The 20,239-nt window shown below is 51.9% G+C and overlaps 1 protein-coding gene across 4 annotated transcripts in view; it reads left to right on the top strand.

Moving 5' to 3' along the window:
* ZRANB3 (zinc finger RANBP2-type containing 3) overlaps positions 1-20,239 on the top strand; it is a 304,617-nt gene that overhangs the window by 283,844 nt on the left and 534 nt on the right. For all 4 annotated transcript variants that reach the window (XM_066575145.1, XM_066575143.1, XM_066575144.1 and 1 more), the window contains 2 exons: positions 7,363-7,705; positions 8,694-8,825. In XM_066575145.1, coding sequence (XP_066431242.1) covers positions 7,363-7,705; positions 8,694-8,825 — 475 coding nt within the window. The remainder of the gene's footprint in view (positions 1-7,362; positions 7,706-8,693; positions 8,826-20,239) is intronic.

Raw genomic sequence — 20,239 nt, 5'->3', positions numbered from 1 at the left:
GTACCGATTGGAGGAGTCCGGGAGCCTGTGAGGGCCAATCTGGGTGCTGAATGTACCGATCGGAGGGGTCCGGGAGCCTGTGAGGGGCAATCTGAGCGCTGAATGTATAAACCAGAGGAGTCCGGGAGCCTGTGAGGGCCAATCTGAGCACTGAATGTACCTATTGGAGGAGTCCGGGAGCCTGTGAGGGCCAATCTGGGTGCTGAATGTACCGATTGGAGGAGTCCGGGAGCCTGTGAGGGCCAATCTGGGTGCTGAATGTACCGATCGGAGGGGTCCGGGAGCCTGTGAGGGGCAATCTGAGCGCTGAATGTATAAACCAGAGGAGTCCGGGAGCCTGTGAGGGCCAATCTGAGCACTGAATGTACCTATTGGAGGAGTCCAGGAGCCTGTGAGGGCCAATCTGGGTGCTGAAGGTACCGACTGGAGGAGTCCTGGAGCCTGTGAGAGCCAATCTGGATGCTGAATGTATAAAGCAGAGGAGTCCTGGAGCCTGTGAGGGCCAATCTGGGTGCTAAATGTATAAACCAGAGGTGTCCGGGAGCCTGTGAGGGCCAATCTGAGCACTGAATGTATAAACTAGAGGTGTCCGGGAGCCTGTGACGGCCAATCTGAGCGCTGAATATACTGACTGGAGCAGTCCAGGAGCCTGTGAGGGCCAATCTGGGTGCTGAATGTACCGACCGAAGGAGTCCGGGAGCCTGTGAGGGCCAATCTGAGCACTAAATGTACCAACCAGAGGAGTACGGGAGCCTGTGAGGGCCAATCTGAGCACTGAATGTATAAACCAGAGTCCAGGAGCCTGTGAGGGCCAATCTGGGCACTGAATGTATAAACCAAAGTCCCGGAGCCTGTGAGGGCCAAGCTGAGCACTGTATGTATAAACCAGAGTCTAGGAGCCTGTGAGGGCCAATCTGAGCACTGAATGTACCGACTGGAGGAGTCCGGGATCCTGTGAGGGCCAATCTGGGCACTGAATGTATAAACCGGAGCAGTCCAGGAGCCTGTGAGGGCCAATCTGAACGCTGAATGTACCGACCAGAGGAGTCCGGGAGCCTGTGAGGGCCATTTCTGGGCACTGAATGTATAAACCGGAGCAGTCCGGGAGCCTGTGAGGGCCAATCTGGGTGCTAAATGTACCGATCGGAGGAGTTCGGGAGCCTGTGAGGGCCAATCTGGGCGCTGAATGTATAAACCGGAAGAGTCCGGGAGCCTGTGAGGGCCAATCTGAGCACTGAATGTATAAACCGGAGGAGTCCGGGAGCCTGTGAGGGCCAATCTGAGCGCTGAATGTACCAGTGGGAGGAGTCCAGGAGCCTGTGAGGGCCAATCTGAGCACTGAATGTTTAAACCAGAGTCCAGGAGCCTGTGAGGGCCAATCTGGGCACTGAATGTATAAACCAGAGTCCAGGAGCCTGTGAGGGCCAATCTGGGTACTGAATGTATAAACCAGAGGAGTCCGGGAGCCTGTGAAGGCCAATCTGGGCACTGAATGTATAAACCGGAGTCCAGGAGCCTGTGAGGGCCAATCTGGGCACTGAATGTATAAACCAAAGTCCGGGAACCTGTGAGGGCCAATCTGGGCACCTAATATGCTGACCGGAGTAGTCCAGGAGCCTGTGAGGGCCAATCAGAGCGCTGAATGTACCGACTGGAGGAGTCCGGGAGCCTGTGAGGGCCAATCTGGGCACTGAATGTATAAACCGGAGTCCAGGAGCCTGTGACGGCCAATCTGGGCACTGAATGTCCTGATTGGAGGATTCCGCGAGCCTGTTAGGGCCAAACTGGGGCTGAATATATAAACCGGAGGAGTCCGGGAGCCTGTGAGGGCCAATCTGAGCACTGAATTTATAAACCAGAGTCTAGGAGCCTGTGAGGGCCAATCTGGGCACTGAATGTACCGACTGGAGGAGTCCGGGAGCCTGTGAGGGCCATTCGGAGCACTGAATGTACCGACCAGAGGAGTCCGGGAGCCTGTGAGGGCCAATCTGGGCACTGAATGTACCGACTGGAGGAGTCCGGGAGCCTGTGAGGGCCAATCTGAGTGCTGAATGTACCGACCGGAGGAGTCCGGGAGCCTGTGAGGGCCAGTCTAGGCACTGAATGTATAAACCAGAGTCTAGGAGCCTGTGAGGGCCAATCTGAGCACTGAATGTCCTGATTGGAGGATTCCGCGAGCCTGTTAGGGCCAAACTGGGGGCTGAATGTATAAACCGGAGGAGTCCGGGAGCCTGTGAGGGCGAATCTGAGCACTGAATATATAAACCAGAGTCCAGGAGCCTGTGAGGGCCAATCTGGGCACTGAATGTACCAACCAAAGGAGATCGGGAGCCTGTGAAGGTCAATCTGAGCATTAATGTATAAACCAGAGGAGTCTGTGATGGCCAATCTTGGCACTGAATGTACCGATTGGAGGATTCCGCGAGCCTGTGAGGGCCAAGCTGGGTGCTAAATGTATAAACCGGAGGTGTCCGGGAGCCTGTGAGGGCCAATCTGAGCGCTGAATGTATAAACCAGAGTTTAGGATCCTGTGAGGGCCAATCTGGGCACTGAATGTACCAACTGGAGGAGTCCGGGAGCCTGTGAGGGCCAATCGGAGCGCTGAATGTACCGACCGGAGGAGTCCGGGAGCCTGTGAGGGCCAATCTAGGCACTGAATGTATAAACCAGAGTCTAGGAGCCTGTGAGGGCCAATCTGAGCACTGAATGTATAAACCAGAGTCTAGGAGCCTGTGAGGGCCAATTTGGGCACTGAATGTACCAACCGGAGGAGTCCGGGAGCCTGTGAGGGCCAATCTGAGCGCTGAATGTACCGACGGGAGGAGTCCGGGAGCCTGTGAGGGCCAATCTGGGCACTGAATGTATAAACCAGAATCCAGGAGCCTGTGAGGGCCAATCTGGGCACTGAATGTCCTGATTGGAGGATTACGCGAGCCTGTTAGGGCCAAACTGGGGCTGAATATATAAACCGTAGGAATCCGGGAGCCTGTGACGGCCAATCTGAGCACTGAATTTATAAACCAGAGTCCAGGAGCCTGTGAGGGCCAATCTGGCACTAAATATATAAACCTGAGTCCAGGAGCCTGTGAGGGCCAATCTGGGCACTAAATGTATCAACCGAAGGTGTCCGGGAGCCTGTGAGGGCCAATCTGAGCACTGAATGTATAAACCAGAGTCCAGGAGCCTGTGAGGGCCAATCTGGGCACTGAATGTACCAACCAAAGGAGATCGGGAGCCTGTGAAGGTCAATCTGAGCATTAATGTATAAACCAGAGGAGTCTGTGATGGCCAATCTTGGCACTGAATGTACCGATTGGAGGATTCCGCGAGCCTGTGAGGGCCAAGCTGGGTGCTAAATGTATAAACCGGAGGTGTCCGGGAGCCTGTGAGGGCCAATCTGAGCGCTGAATGTATAAACCAGAGTTTAGGATCCTGTGAGGGCCAATCTGGGCACTGAATGTACCAACTGGAGGAGTCCGGGAGCCTGTGAGGGCCAATCGGAGCGCTGAATGTACCGACCGGAGGAGTCCGGGAGCCTGTGAGGGCCAATCTAGGCACTGAATGTATAAACCAGAGTCTAGGAGCCTGTGAGGGCCAATCTGAGCACTGAATGTATTAACCAGAGTCTAGGAGCCTGTGAGGGCCAATCTGGGCACTGAATGTACCGACCGGAGGAGTCCGGGAGCCTGTGAGGGCCAATCTGAGCGCTGAATGTACCGACGGGAGGAGTCCGGGAGCCTGTGAGGGCCAATCTGGGCACTGAATGTATAAACCAGAATCCAGGAGCCTGTGAGGGCCAATCTGGGCACTGAATGTCCTGATTGGAGGATTCCGCGAGCCTGTTAGGGCCAAACTGGGGCTGAATATATAAACCGTAGGAATCCGGGAGCCTGTGAGGGCCAATCTGAGCACTGAATTTATAAACCAGAGTCCAGGAGCCTGTGAGGGCCAATCTGGCACTAAATATATAAACCTGAGTCCAGGAGCCTGTGAGGGCCAATCTGGGCACTAAATGTATCAACCGAAGGTGTCCGGGAGCCTGTGAGGGCCAATCTGAGCACTGAATGTATAAACCAGAGTCCAGGAGCCTGTGAGGGCCAATCTGGCACTGAATATATAAACCAGAGTCCAGGAGCCTGTGAGGGCCAATCTGGGCACTGAATGTACCAACCAAAGGAGTCCGGGAGCCTGTGAGGGTCAATCTGAGCATGAATTTCTAACCAGAGGAGTCTGGGAGCCTGTGAGGAGCAATCTGGGCACTGAATGTACCAACTGAAGGAGTCCGGGAGCCTGTGAGGGCCAATCTGGGCGCCTAATATACTGACTAGAGTAGTCCAGGAGCCTGTAAGGCCCAATCACAGCGCTGAATGTACCGACTTGAGGAGTCCAGGAGCCTGTAAGGCCCAATCACAGCGCTGAATGTACCGACTTGAGGTGTCCGGGAGCCTGTGAGGGCCAATCTAGGCACTGAATGTATAAACCAGAATCCAGGAGCCTGTGAGGGCCAATCTTGGCACTGAATGTACCGATTGGATGATTCCGCGAGCCTGTGAGGGCCAAGCTGGGTGCTAAATGTATAAACTGGAGGTGTCCGGGAGCCGTGAGGGCCAATCTGAGCACTGAATGTATAAACCAGAATCCAGGAGCCTGTGAGGACCAATCTGGGCACTGAATGTACCGACCGGAGGAGTCCGGGAGCCTGTGAGGGCCAATCTGAGCACTGAATGTATAAACCAGAGTCTAGGAGCCTGTGAGGGCCAATCTGGGCACTGAATGTACCGACTGGAGGAGTCCTGGAGCCTGTGAGGGCCAATCGGAGCGCTAAATGTACCGACCAGAGGAGTCCGGGAGCCTGTGAGGGCCAATCTGAGTGCTGAATGTACCGACCGGAGGAGTCCGGGAGCCTGTGAGGGCCAATCTAGGCACTGAATGTATAAACCAGAGTCTAGGAGCCTGTGAGGGCCAATCTGAGCACTGAATGTCCTGATTGGAGGATTCCGCTAGCCTGTTAGGGCCAAACTGGGGGCTTAATATATAAACCGGAGGAGTCTGGGAGCCGGTGAGGGCCAATCTGAGCATTGAATGTACCGACTGGAGGAATCCGGGAGCCTGTAAGAGCCAATCTGAGCACTGAATGTATAAACCAGAGTCCAGGAGCCTGTGAGGGCCAATCTGGGCACTAAATGTACTGACCGGAGGAGTCCGGGAGCCTGTGAGGGCCAATCTGGGCACTGAATGTACTGACCGGAGGAGTCAGGGAGCCTGTGAGGGCCAATCTGGGCACTGAATATACTGACCGGAGGAGTCCGGGAGCCGGTGAGGGCCAATCTGAACATTGAATGTATAAACCAGAGTCCAGGAGCCTGTGAGGGCCAATCTGCAACTTTCTAACAAACGAAGACTGGCATTTCCATCTCTGGCGGTCCGTGTTCTTCGTCGGCGACCGTACGAGACACCTCTATTGCCGGTGCACACTGCATCACCTGCAGGAGTAAATTGTACAGGAAGCTGTTAAAACAGTGTGGCCACGCCCCCTCCCTTCAACAGCCACACCCCTCCCTTCAACAGCCACGCCCATTCCCTTCAACAGCCACGCCCATTCCCTTCAACAGCCACGCCCATTCCCTTCAACAGCCACGCCCATTCCCTTCAACAGCCACGCCCATTCCCTTCAACAGCCACACCCCTCCCTTCAACCGCCACACCCCTCCCTTCAACCGCCACACCCCTCCCTTCAACCGGCACACCCCTCCCTTCAACCGGCACACCCCTCCCTTCAACCGGCACACCCCCTCCCTTCAACAGCCACACCCCCTCCCTTCAACCGCCACACCCCCTCCCTTCAACAGCCACACCCACTTCCTTCAACAGCCACCCCCCCTCCCTTCAACAGCCACCCCCCCTCCCTTCAACAGCCACCCCCCCTCCCTTCAACAGCCACCCCCCCTCCCTTCAACAGCCACCCCCCCTCCCTTCAACAGCCACCCCCCCTCCCTTCAACAGCCACCCCCCTCCCTTCAACAGCCACCCCCCCCTTCAACAGCCACCCCCCCTCCCTTCAACAGCCACCCCCCCTCCCTTCAACAGCCACCCCCCTCCCTTCAACAGCCACCCCCCTCCCTTCAACAGCCACCCCCCTCCCTTCAACAGCCACCCCCCTCCCTTCAACAGCCACCCCCCTCCCTTCAACAGCCACCCCCCTCCCTTCAACAGCCACCCCCCTCCCTTCAACAGCCACCCCCCTCCCTTCAACAGCCACCCCCCTCCCTTCAGCAGCCACCGCCCTCCCTTCAACAGCCACCCCCACTTCCTTTAACTGCCACTCCCCCTCCCTTCAACAGCCAGGCCCACTCCCTTCAACAGCCACGCCCCCTCCCTTCAACAGCCCCACCCCCTCCCTTCAACAGCCCCACCCACTCCCTTCAACCGCCACACCCACTGCCTTTAACAGCCTCCTTTTACTTTAAACCAAGCCCACCGTTTTCCACTGCTGCCATGAGCTGGTGAAGTGTAACAAGCCGCCATGTTTGATGCCGCTTGACTTTTGCTGTCGTGATTTCCCCCGTGTCGACAGATGAAGCAAACTCTAACTTGACATTTTGCGCTTTCTGCTAATTTACAGAATGGGGGTTATACGGGATTGTGGCGCCACGCCGCTGTACCCATTACTATACAAGATGGCTGCTTTCTGCCAGTGACTGGAATCCTTCTCGTTTCTATCCAGATGCCTCCTGACACTGCTGCGTTGCTCGTTACAATGTATCATGAGATAATTGCTGGAGATCATAACTTCAGAAGCCCCCTGCAGGGGGAAGGTGGTATTACATGCTGGCATTTCAGGTGCCTGTGAGCGTTGGCATGAAACACGCTATTTGTTAGCGCCGCCCTGCAGGCACGATAAAGAGTTTGGGATGAGGACCTTGTGTTCTGTTAACGTACGCGGCGTCTGTGCACAATAGCGTACACCCAGGAGCCGGAACGCCGCGCTTCCCGTAGTGAAATCTTCCTGTCCGTCCGTCTCTTCTTTCACTGTTTACAAAGCGTGAATAAATAATTCAGCGCGCTTCTCGTGTTCGGAGGGTAAATATAGCTCAGGGGCTGCGAATAGCCGGGCGGGGGAGGGGCGCGCAGTCAGACAGCGGTTAAAGTGAAATGGATGGCGACTTTAATGGAAGCCGCTCAATGGGCGATCTGCACAATATCAGAGAATTAACGGTTCACTTCTGATGCCGCTTCCTGCGCGCCGCGCCGCCTCTTATTAGTTTCACAGTATGGAGTCGTAATAAGACGGCGATTATTATGCCGCCGCCGCAGCGAGCTGCTGAACGATCCGTCTAATCGCAATAATGTCTCCAATATTAGGACCAAAGATGCCGCATCCTCGCCGGACGCCACAGGCGATGGCTACCTGCAAGCGCTGGACGGCGTCGGAAATCCTCTGTGCCTCTACTGCCAGGGCAGCTGCCCGCAGGTGGCGGCGACGGCCTGGGACAACCGCTTCTGCAGCCGCCAATGTCACGAGGAGTTCCTGATCCGCTCCAGTCAGAGTTACATGAGGGCGAAAGTGTTTGAGACGGAGCGCGGCGTCTGCCAGCAGTGCTGCCTCAACGCACACGAGCTGTTCCTGAGTGTGCGGGACGCCCCCGTGAGCCAGAGGAAGGGCCTGCTGGAGGGCACATGGATGGCGCAGCTGCCACTGCAGCAGGTAACACCCGGGGGGTGGCGAGCGGCTCATCATTATGGATCGGGGCACCCTCGTGTCTGCACCTGTTTGCGTAATGTTGTACCAAATGTCCCGCCCATCGCGCGTGCGGCCCCATTCATTTAATGGGACAGAGCCTCACTCCGTGGAATACCCCTTCACCTGATCCCATCCGCTACGGCGTTACTTATAGTCAGCACATCACAGGTCACAACTAACAAACTGTCAGCCTTAAAGGGGCGGTAACCCTAACCCCCATTACATGTCCATTGGCTCTGGAGATAAACACTGAGCTCCTCCCACCTGAGCAGCGGCGCTCTGGTTGTAGGTGGTGACCTACCTGCTCTTTTTGTAGAAGTGCAGCCATCCAGGAGACGTGTGTTCACAGGCCCCTCCCCCTATCTCATCATTGGGCTGGGGGAGGGGCTGAGGATAAAGCGGAGCTACCCGCTGGACAGACTGCAGCTGAGTCTGTAAAGACTCTTAAATCCCGGGTTTCTCCCAGATAGTGAGGTGTGGCAGCGCCAATCTGCAAGTGGGAGGAGTCAGCACTGTTTTTCTGGTCACAGACTAACTTTAAAAGGATTAGAAAAAGATGGCGGCTTTCTTCCAGACAGCGCTGCACCCGCCCATGGACTGTTGGGTAGTACAGCTCAACTCCATTGAAGTGAATGCTGCAGGGCTGCAATACCACACACAGCCTGTGGACAGGAGTGGCGCCAAGATGAAATAAGAATGTGTGATGTTACTCCGAGGCTTCGGGACATTGTTACATTGTTTCCTTTGTGTGTTTGATTCTGTTCTTGAGTAGTGGGGGGGGGGGGGGTAATATTGAGTGGGTGGAGCCAGTCATTTTACCTGCCCCCTTGTGGTCGGTCAGTGTACTCTAAGGCGTTGATCCGTCCTTCTGTCTGTCTGTACATTACTAGCGCTGCGACTGACGGTAAATATGTGCTGTGTCCGACTAACCAGACTCTCACCGTTCCTGCAGTTAAACGAGTTGATCCGGAACCCATCGGAGGGCGACTTCTGGCAGGCGGATCACATCAGACCCGTATATAGCGGCGGTGGACAATGTGCGCTGGACAACCTGCAGACGCTGTGCACCGTGTGTCATCGAGAGGTAAGGCCCGGCGTTACGCCTCTCCCCTCCAGCAGACGGCGCTCAACAACACGGGGCATTTAAACAACACATGTGGTTTTTGTTTTTTTAATGATAACATTAATTTCAGTTGGAAACTGTAACGAGAATCCCCAGGTGTGAATGCAGCGGCGGGCGACGCCCACATGACCGCGACCAGCCGTCAGCTGCATTGCCACACGGAGCAGGGGGCTGTACTGCGCACAACGCTGCGGGGGACTTATAATGGGACGAAGTAATGTATGTACACAGTGACTCCACCAGCAGAATAGTGAGTGCAGCTCTGGGGTATAATACAGGATGTAACTCGGCATCAGTACAGGATAAGTAATGTATGTACACAGTGACTCCAGCAGCAGAATAGTGATTGCAGCTCTGCAGTATAATACAGGATGTAACTCAGGATCAGTACAGGATAAGTAATGTATGTACACAGTGACTCCACCAGCAGAATAGTGAGTGCAGCTCTGGGGTATAATACAGGATGTAACTCAGGGTCAGTACAGGATAAGTAATGTATGTACACAGTGACTCCACCAGCAGAATAGTGAGTGCAGCTCTGCAGTATAATACAGGATGTAACTTAGGATCAGTACAGGATAAGTAATGTATGTACACAGTGACTCCACCAGCAGAATAGTGAGTGCAGCTCTGGAGTATAATACAGGATGTAACTCAGGGTCAGTACAGGATAAGTAATGTATGTACACAGTGACTCCACCAGCAGAATAGTGAGTGCAGCTCTGGAGTATAATACAGGATGTAACTCAGCATCAGTGCAGGATAAGTAATGTATGTACACAGTGACTACAGCAGCAGAATAGTGAGTGCAGCTCTGGAGTATAATACAGGATGTACCTCAGGAGCAGTACAGGATAAGTAATGTATGTACACAGTAACTCCACCAGCAGCAGAACAGTGAATGCAGCTCTGGAGTAAAATACAGGATGTAACTCAGCATCAGTGCAGGATAAGTAATGTATGTACACATTGACTGCACCAGCAGCAGAATAGTGAGTGCAGCTCTGGAGTATAATACAGGATGTAACTCAGGAGCAGTATAGGATAAGTAATGTATGTACAGAGTGACTCCACCAGCAGCAGAACAGTGAGTGCACCTCTGGGGTATAATGCAGGATGTAACTCAGGATCAGTACAGGATAAGTAATGTATGTACACAGTGACTCCACCAGCAGAATAGTGAGTGCAGCTCTGGAGTATAATACAGGATGTAACTCAGGGTCAGTACAGATTAAGTAATGTATGTACACGGTGACTCCACCAGCAGCAGAATAGTGAGTGCAGCTCTGGAGTATAATACCGGATGTAACTCAGAATCAGTGCAGCATAAGTAATGTATGTACAGAGTGACTCCACCAGCAGAATAGTGAGTGCAGCTCTGGGGTATAATACAGGATGTAACTCAAGATCAGTACAGGATAAGTAATGTATGTACACGGTGACTCCACCAGCAGAATAGTGAGTGCAGCTCTGGAGTATAATACAGGATGTAATTCAGGAGCAGTACAGGATAAGTAATGTATGTACACAGTGACTCCACCAGCAGCAGAATAGTGAGTGCAGCTCTGGGGTATAATACAGGATGTAATTCAGGGGCAGTACAGGATAAGTAATGTATGTACACAGTGACTCCACCAGCAGAATAGTGAGTGCAGCTCTGGGGTATAATACAGGATATAATTCAGGATCAGTACAGGATAAGTAATGTATGTACACAGTGACTCCACCAGCAGCAGAATAGTGAGTGCAGCTCTGGAGTATAATACCGGATGTAACTCAGAATCAGTGCAGCATAAGTAATGTATGTACAGAGTGACTCCACCAGCAGAATAGTGAGTGCAGCTCTGGAGTATAATGCAGGATGTAACTCAGGGGCAGTACAGGATAAGTAATGTATGTACACAGTGACTCCACCAGCAGAATAGTGAGTGCAGCTCTGGGGTATAATACAGGATGTAACTCAGGATCAGTACAGGATAAGTAATGTATGTACACAGTGACTCCACCAGCAGAATAGTGAGTGCAGCTCTGCAGTATAATACAGGATGTAACTCAGGATCAGTACAGGATAAGTAATGTATGTACACAGTGACTCCACCAGCAGAATAGTGAGTGCAGCTCTGGAGTATAATACAGGATGTAACTCAGGGTCAGTACAAGATAAGTAATGTATGTACACAGTGACTCCACCAGCAGAATAGTGAGTGCAGCTCTGGGGTATAATACAGGATGTAACTCAGGATCAGTACAGGATAAGTAATGTATGTACACAGTGACTCCACCAGCAGAATAGTGAGTGCAGCTCTGGGGTATAATACAGGATGTAATTCAGGATCAGTACAGGATAAGTAATGTATGTACACAGTGACTCCACCAGCAGAATAGTGAGTGCAGCTCTGGAGTATAATACAGGATGGAACTCAGGATTAGTACAGGATAAGTAATGTATGTACACAGTGACTCCACCAGCAGAATAGTGAGTGCAGCTCTCGAGGGTTCAGAGGTGAACGTGTTTTATTGGTTTATGTTCGGATATAAACGCTCAGTGGATCTTTGGCCAATACCGACTGGCTGTGCAGACGTGATGCTGTTCCAGTGGGGCAGTATAGCAGTCTTCTTTCGCCGACAGCTGGGGGGCGCCGCTCCGTTCTGGATTCCATGTTGGAGTCTACACTCTTTAGTTGAGGTTATTTCTCTTCTAGTATTTTGCCGCCGCTGGTTTTGTGGTTTTCTGCTTTTTCTAATATCTGGAAATTCTCTTCTCACTAATGAGGCAGGCTGACTGTCCGCTGCGAGGACCGTCTGATGACGGCGTTAGATGCTCCGAGTAGCTGCTGATGAGGCACTCCAGGCACGCTGCTGCCGGCTTGTCCCTCCTTACAGCACAAGTCAATACAGGCGCCACTTGGCATATCTGGACTCTGTAATACTGTTCTCTCATTGCCGCAGGATGCCGTCATCCGGCACGTTCCTAGTAAAGCAGCTGACTTCCATAAATGTCCTAGATGTGGCTCCTCTGTCTTAGGGCTCATTCACACAAGCGTATTGCGCACGCTTGTTTTCCTGTGTAACACGCGGTGAATGGACTTTCACTCTTCCAGGCACAGCGGCGTGCGGGTGCTGCTTATCAATACAGAGGAGAAATAAATCGCAGCACGCTCTACTCCTCCGTATATCAAGCGCAGCCCTTGAATAGGCTACGTGTAGAACGCTGTCCATCATCAGGTATTACAAAGAGGCAGCGATGCGATACGCGTCCCTACACTGAACAGAGCCGGGAATTTGGGGGGGGAAAAACCTGTGCTTGTCCGTGCCGCGAGGTCCCCGGAGACCCGGAGATGTGCAGTGTAAATCGCAGCCCTATGCGATCTCTGTCGGCCGAGTGAATGGGCTGTGATGCATACAACGCTTCCGGAAGCTCGCCCTGACCTAGTCCACAGGGGTGTACACAGCTCAGCGTCGGCCCAGATCATCAGAGCTGCAGACAGCGGCCATGTCCACAAATCTGCCACAGAATCCATTCCCATTTGGCTGCAGATTTTAGGGCGTTAGTGTGTGAGCGAGGCCTGAGGTGGACGGGGGACCCGGGGCATGACCTCTGCTCCCGTCTCCATGTTCTCTGGTTGTTTCATTAGGACTGACACTCAACACTCTGATTTGCTTTTGATACGAAGACAAGAAGAATCTTTCAACCATTTCCCTGTAGAAATCTGCATGAGGCTTGCTGGGCGAGGAGACGAGGAATGCCAGGGGTGCGCAGAACACGGGTATATGGCAGGCAGGCAGGCATAGAGATCAAACAAGGAAGCGGACAGAAGGAACATGTAACTAAGGAAAACGCAGAAGAGGACTGAGGGGCATCAGTAAGTGTTCACCTGTATCTGCTGAGATATTACTGGCTTGATAGACTGGTAGAGTAGGAAGGGTCATTTTCGGTCGTCGGGGCCTCCGGGGTCATCGGGTCCTCCAGGATCAACGGGTCCTCCGGTGTCATCAGGGTCCTCCAGAGTCATCGGGGTCATCGGGTCCAACCCCATGCTCAGTGCAGGATCACTAACTCATCCCAGACAGATATTTGTCCGGCCTCTGAAGACTTCCATTGAAGGAGAACTCACCACCTCCCATGGTAACCTGTTCCACTCATTGATCACCCTCCCTGTCTAATATCTAATCTGTGTCTCCTCCCTTTCAGTTTCCTCCCATTGCTTCTAGTCTTTCCTTGTGCAGATGAGAATAGGGCTGATCCCTCTGCACTGTGACAGCCCTTCAGATATTTGTAGACCGCTATTAAGTCTCCTCTCAGCCTTCTCTCCTGCTAAACATTCCCAGATCCTTTAAGTGTTCCTCATAGGACATGATTTGCAGACCGCTCACCATCTTGGTAACTCTTCTCTGAACTTGCTCCAGTTTGTCTATGTTTTTTATAAAGTGGGGTGCCCAGAACTGGACGCAGTATTCCAGATGAGGTCTGACTAAGGAAGAGTAGAGGGGATAATGACCTCATGTGATCTAGACTCTATGCTTCTCTTAATACATCCCAGAATTGTGTTTGCCTTTTTGGCTGCTGCATCACACTGTTGACTCATGTTCAGTATATGATCTATTAGTATACCCAAGTCTTTTTCACATGTGCTGCTGCTTAGCCCAATTCCTCCCATTCTGTATGGGCTTTCTTCATTTTTCTTGCCCAGATGTAGGACTTTGCATTTCTCCTTGTTAAATACCATTCTGTTAGTCGCCGCCCACTGTGAAAGCTTTTCTAGATCTTTTTGAATCCTCTGTCTCTCTTCTCTAGTGTTAGCTATCCCTCCTAGCTTTGTGCCGTCAGCAAATTTGATCAGTTTCCCACAATTCCCTCGTCCAGATCATTTATAACAATGTTGGCCAACACTGGGCCTAGGACAGAGCCTTGTGGCCCCACTTGATACATTCTTCCCCTTGGATGTGCGGCCATTTATGACCACTCTTTGAGTATGATCACTCAGCCAGTTGTGAATCCACCTAACAGTTGCCTCGTCAATCCCAGATTTGGTTATTTCATGAATAAGTCTGGTATGAGATACTTTGTCAAATGCTTTACTAAAGCCAAGATATACTATATCCACCGCATATCAACCCAGTCGGTGATTCTGGCATAGAAGGAAATTAGATTCGGTTGGCATGACTTGTTTGTTACAAACCCATGCTGGCTCTGGTTAATTATGGCTCATTTAGACTGGATGAATGCCAGCAAACGATGGATGCCCCTCGTCCCGCACATACTGGCTGCAGTGCTGTTGCACAGGAGCTAGTATCTCTGGCTTACAGGGGGCGGCTGTAGGGGATTTCTCTCCTCACTCCCCCGCCCCTCTCCATTGACATAACATAGCGGTTGTTAAATATTGACCAGCTGTTACACTGAGCGATCAGGATTTTATGCAGCTTAAACGATGGAGGATGAGCTGATTGCTGATCGCTTAGTGCAAATAGCAGCTGGTCAGTACTGACCAGCTGCTATGTTATGTCAATGGAGAGGAGCTGGGGGAGCGCGAGGAGAGAAATCTCCTGCAGCCGTCCCACTGTGTAGCAATGTTATTCGCTCCTGCGCAAAAGCACGTGAGCGGTACGAGTGTCAGGCATCGTTTGCCCGACATTTGTCCTGACTAAATGGGCCTTTACTCCATTCTCATCCAAGTACTTGCATACATGCTGTTTAATAATTTGTTCAAAGATCTTTCCCGGTATAGAGGTCAGGCTCACAGGCCTGTAGCTTCCTGGATCAAGTTTTTTTATTTTGACACTGCATCCACCAATAGCACAGGGAAGATCAGCTGATGTTACATTTCCTTTCAGGGAGAAAACATACAAAATAGGATGTGAAAGTCCGTCCTTCTCAACATCATTTTTAACTAATTTACCATTTTCATCCTGTAAACACTCAATAGCATCTTAGATATTTTGGGGGTCAAAAGAAAAGTCCATTTTTATTGCTTTTGGCCTCATTTGCAAGTCTCACTCATTATCAGTTCTACACCCGCCAGCTCAGGGATGGAGAGGAAGTGATCCTGCTCCCCAATGGTGTAGATTAGCTGCTATGATGACTCCGTACGCTGCACACAAACAGCTCAGGGGAGACTGAGAATTAGAGATGGATCCTGTGGAGGAGAAAACTGGTGATCAATGCCAAAGACAAGTCATGTACTGGTCATATACAGTGTTATTTCTCCTGTATACACACTGTAGCTAATTCTGAAAAGTTACAGTGGGGAAAAAAAGTATTTAGTCAGATCCCAATTGTACAAGTTCTCCTGTAATTGACATCATAGGTGACCTCAACTGTGAGAGACAACATGAGAAAACACATCCAGAACATCACAGTCTGATGGGTAACGGATTTATTTGCAAATTATGGTGGAAAATAGGTATTTGGTCAATAACAGACGTTCATCTCAATACTTTGTTATATATCCTTTATTGGCAATGACCGAGGTCAGATGTTTTCTGTAAGTCCTCACAAGGTTGGCACACACTGCTGCTGGTATGTTGGCCCATTCCTCCATGCAGATCTCCTCAAGAGCAGTGATGTTTTGGGGCTGTCGCTGGGCAACTCCCTCCAAAGGTTTTCTATAGGGTTGAGATCCGGAGACTGGCTAGGCCACTCCAGGACCTTGAAATGCTTCTTACGAAGCCACTCCTTCATTGCCCTGGCGGTGTGCTTGGCATCATTGTCATGCTGAAAGACCCAGCCACGTTATATCTTCAGTGCCCTTGCTGAAAGGGGTTGTCTCGCGAAAGCAAGTGGGGGTATACACTTCTGTATGGCCATATTAATGCACTTTGTAATATACATCGTGCATTAAATATGAGCCATACAGAAGTTATTCACTTACCTTCCCTGCGCTGGCGTCCCCGTCTCCATGGCTCCGTCTAACTTCAGCGTCTAATCGCCCGATTAGACGCGCTTGCGCAGAAGGGTCTTCTGCCTTCGGCTCGGTAGCAGCGGCGTTCTGGCTCCGCCCCCTTCTACATGTCATCGCGTAGCTCCGCCCCATGACGTGTGCCGATTCCAGCCTCCTGATTGGCTGGAATTGGCACACATGACGGGGGGCGGAGCTACGTGATGACGCGTAGAAGGGGGCGGAGCCAGAACGCCGCTCGTGGCGAGACCCAAGAGAAGGGAGAAGACCCTTCTGCGCAAGCGCGTCTAATCGGGAGATTAGACGCTGAAATTAGACGGCACCATGGAGACGGGGACGCCAGCAACGGAGCAGGTAAGTGAATAACTTCTGTATGGCTCATATTTAATGCACGATGTATATTACAAAGTGCATTAATATGGCCATACAGAAGTGTATAACCCCACTTGCTGCCGCGGGACAACCCCTTGAAGGAAGGAGGTTTGCACTCAGACTCTCACGATACATGGCCCCATTCATTCTTTCATGTATACGGATCAGTCATCCTGGTAACAGCCCCAAAGCATGATGTTGCCCCCCCCCCCCCCCCCCCCCATGCTTCACAGTAGGTATGGTGTACTTTGGATGCAACTCAGCATTCTTTCTCCTCCAAACATGACGAGTTGTGTTTCTGCCAAACAGTTCTACTTTGGTTTCATCTGACCATATGACATCCTCCCAATACTCTTCTGGATCATCCAAACTTCAGTTGGCCCCGGACATGTACCGGCTTAAGCAGGGGGCCATGTCTGGCACTGCAGGATCTGAGTCCCTGGCGGTGTAGTGTGTTACTGATGGTAGCCTTTGTTACGTTGGTCCCAGCTCTCTGCAGGATCTGAGTCCCTGGTGGCGTAGTGTCTTACTGATGGTAGCCTTTGTTATGTTGGTCCCGCTCTCTGCAGGATCTGAGTCCCTGGCGGTGTAGTGTGTTACTGATGGTAGCCTTTGTTACGTTGGTCCCAGCTCTCTGCAGGATCTGAGTCCCTGGTGGCGTAGTGTCTTACTGATGGTAGCCTTTGTTATGTTGGTCCCGCTCTCTGCAGGATCTGAGTCCCTGGCGGCGTAGTGCGTTACTGATGGTGGCCTTTGTTACGTTGGTCCCGCTCTCTGCAGGATCTGAGTCCCTGGCGGTGTAGTGTGTTACTGATGGTAGCCTTTGTTACGTTGGTCCCAGCTCTCTGCAGGGTCTGAGTCCCTGGTGGCGTAGTGTCTTACTGATGGTAGCCTTTGTTATGTTGGTCCCGCTCTCTGCAGGATCTGAGTCCATGGCGGTGTAGTGTGTTACTGATGGTAGCCTTTGTTACGTTGGTCCCAGCTCTCTGCAGGATCTGAGTCCCTGGTGGCGTAGTGTGTTACTGATGGTAGCCTTTGTTACGTTGGTCCCAGCTCTCTGCAGGATCTGAGTCCCTGGTGGCGTAGTGTCTTACTGATGGTAGCCTTTGTTATGTTGGTCCCGCTCTCTGCAGGATCTGAGTCCATGGCGGTGTAGTGTGTTACTGATGGTAGCCTTTGTTACGTTGGTCCCAGCTCTCTGCAGGATCTGAGTCCCTGGTGGCGTAGTGTCTTACTGATGGTAGCCTTTGTTATGTTGGTCCCGCTCTCTGCAGGATCTGAGTCCCTGGCGGTGTAGTGTGTTACTGATGGTAGCCTTTGTTACGTTGGTCCCAGCTCTCTGCAGGATCTGAGTCCCTGGTGGCGTAGTGTCTTACTGATGGTAGCCTTTGTTATGTTGGTCCCGCTCTCTGCAGGATCTGAGTCCCTGGCGGTGTAGTGTGTTACTGATGGTAGCCTTTGTTACGTTGGTCCCAGCTCTCTGCAGGGTCTGAGTCCCTGGTGGCGTAGTGTCTTACTGATGGTAGCCTTTGTTATGTTGGTCCTGCTCTCTGCAGGATCTGAGTCCATGGCGGTGTAGTGTGTTACTGATGGTAGCCTTTGTTACGTTGGTCCCAGCTCTCTGCAGGATCTGAGTCCCTGGTGGCGTAGTGTCTTACTGATGGTAGCCTTTGTTATGTTGGTCCCGCTCTCTGCAGGATCTGAGTCCCTGGCGGTGTAGTGTGTTACTGATGGTAGCCTTTGTTACGTTGGTCCCAGCTCTCTGCAGGATCTGAGTCCCTGGTGGCGTAGTGTCTTACTGATGGTAGCCTTTGTTATGTTGGTCCCGCTCTCTGCAGGATCTGAGTCCCTGGTGGCGTAGTGTCTTACTGATGGTAGCCTTTGTTATGTTGGTCCCGCTCTCTGCAGGATCTGAGTCCCTGGCGGCGTAGTGCGTTACTGATGGTGGCCTTTGTTACGTTGGTCCCGCTCTCTGCAGGATCTGAGTCCCTGGCGGTGTAGTGTGTTACTGATGGTAGCCTTTGTTACGTTGGTCCCAGCTCTCTGCAGGATCTGAGTCCCTGGTGGCGTAGTGTCTTACTGATGGTAGCCTTTGTTATGTTGGTCCCGCTCTCTGCAGGATCTGAGTCCCTGGCGGTGTAGTGTGTTACTGATGGTAGCCTTTGTTACGTTGGTCCCAGCTCTCTGCAGGATCTGAGTCCCTGGTGGCGTAGTGTCTTACTGATGGTAGCCTTTGTTATGTTGGTCCCGCTCTCTGCAGGATCTGAGTCCCTGGCGGTGTAGTGTGTTACTGATGGTAGCCTTTGTTACGTTGGTCCCAGCTCTCTGCAGGATCTGAGTCCCTGGTGGCGTAGTGTCTTACTGATGGTAGCCTTTGTTATGTTGGTCCCGCTCTCTGCAGGATCTGAGTCCCTGGCGGCGTAGTGCGTTACTGATGGTGGCCTTTGTTACGTTGGTCCCGCTCTCTGCAGGATCTGAGTCCCTGGCGGTGTAGTGTGTTACTGATGGTAGCCTTTGTTACGTTGGTCCCAGCTCTCTGCAGGATCTGAGTCCCTGGCGGTGTAGTGTGTTACTGATGGTAGCCTTTGTTACGTTGGTCCCAGCTCTCTGCAGGATCTGAGTCCCTGGTGGCGTAGTGTCTTACTGATGGTAGCCTTTGTTATGTTGGTCCCGCTCTCTGCAGGATCTGAGTCCCTGGCGGTGTAGTGTGTTACTGATGGTAGCCTTTGTTACGTTGGTCCCAGCTCTCTGCAGGATCTGAGTCCCTGGTGGCGTAGTGTCTTACTGATGGTAGCCTTTGTTATGTTGGTCCCGTCTCTGCAGGATCTGAGTCCCTGGCGGTGTAGTGTGTTACTGATGGTAGCCTTTGTTACGTTGGTCCCAGCTCTCTGCAGGATCTGAGTCCCTGGTGGCGTAGTGTCTTACTGATGGTAGCCTTTGTTATGTTGGTCCCGCTCTCTGCAGGATCTGAGTCCCTGGCGGTGTAGTGTGTTACTGATGGTAGCCTTTGTTATGTTGGTCCCGCTCTCTGCAGGATCTGAGTCCCTGGCGGTGTAGTGTGTTACTGATGGTAGCCTTTGTTACGTTGGTCCCAGCTCTCTGCAGGATCTGAGTCCCTGGTGGCGTAGTGTCTTACTGATGGTAGCCTTTGTTATGTTGGTCCCGTCTCTGCAGGATCTGAGTCCCTGGCGGTGTAGTGTGTTACTGATGGTAGCCTTTGTTACGTTGGTCCCAGCTCTCTGCAGGATCTGAGTCCCTGGTGGCGTAGTGTCTTACTGATGGTAGCCTTTGTTATGTTGGTCCCGCTCTCTGCAGGATCTGAGTCCCTGGCGGTGTAGTGTGTTACTGATGGTAGCCTTTGTTATGTTGGTCCCGCTCTCTGCAGGATCTGAGTCCCTGGCGGTGTAGTGTGTTACTGATGGTAGCCTTTGTTACGTTGGTCCCAGCTCTCTGCAGGATCTGAGTCCCTGGTGGCGTAGTGTCTTACTGATGGTAGCCTTTGTTACGTTGGTCCCGCTCTCTGCAGGTCATTCACTAGGTTCCCCCGTGTGGTTCTTGGATTTTTGCTCCCCGTTCTTGTGATCATTTTGACCCCACGGGGTGAGATCTTGTGTGGAGCCCCAGATCGAGGAGATCATCAGTGGTCTTGTATCTCTTCCATTCTCTAATTATTGCTCCCACAGTTGGTTTCTTCACACCAAGCTGCTGGCCTATTGCAGATTCAGTCTTCCCAGTCTGGTGCGGCTACAATTTTGTTTCTGGTGTCCTTCGACAGCTCTTTGGTCTTCACCATAGTGGAGTTTGGAGTGTGACTGCTTGAGGTTGTGGACAGGTGTCGTTCAAACAGGTGCCATTACTACAGGTAATGAGTGGAGGACAGAGGCGCGTCTTAAAGGAGAAGTTACAGCTCTGTGAGACCCAGAAATCCTGCCTGTTTGTAGGCGACCAAATACTTATTTTCTACCATAATTTGCACATAAATCCGTTACCCATCAGACAATGTGATTTTCTGGATGTTTCCTCATGTTGTCTCTCATAGTTGTGGTCGACCTATGATGTCAGTTGCAGGAGAACTTGTACAATTGCGATCTGACTATATACTTTTTT

This window comes from Eleutherodactylus coqui, chromosome 8, assembly GCF_035609145.1.
Source record: "Eleutherodactylus coqui strain aEleCoq1 chromosome 8, aEleCoq1.hap1, whole genome shotgun sequence".
Lineage (NCBI taxonomy): Eukaryota > Metazoa > Chordata > Amphibia > Anura > Eleutherodactylidae > Eleutherodactylus > Eleutherodactylus coqui.
Note: the sequence above shows the minus strand (reverse complement) of the source record. Positions and strands in the feature narration are given on the sequence as shown.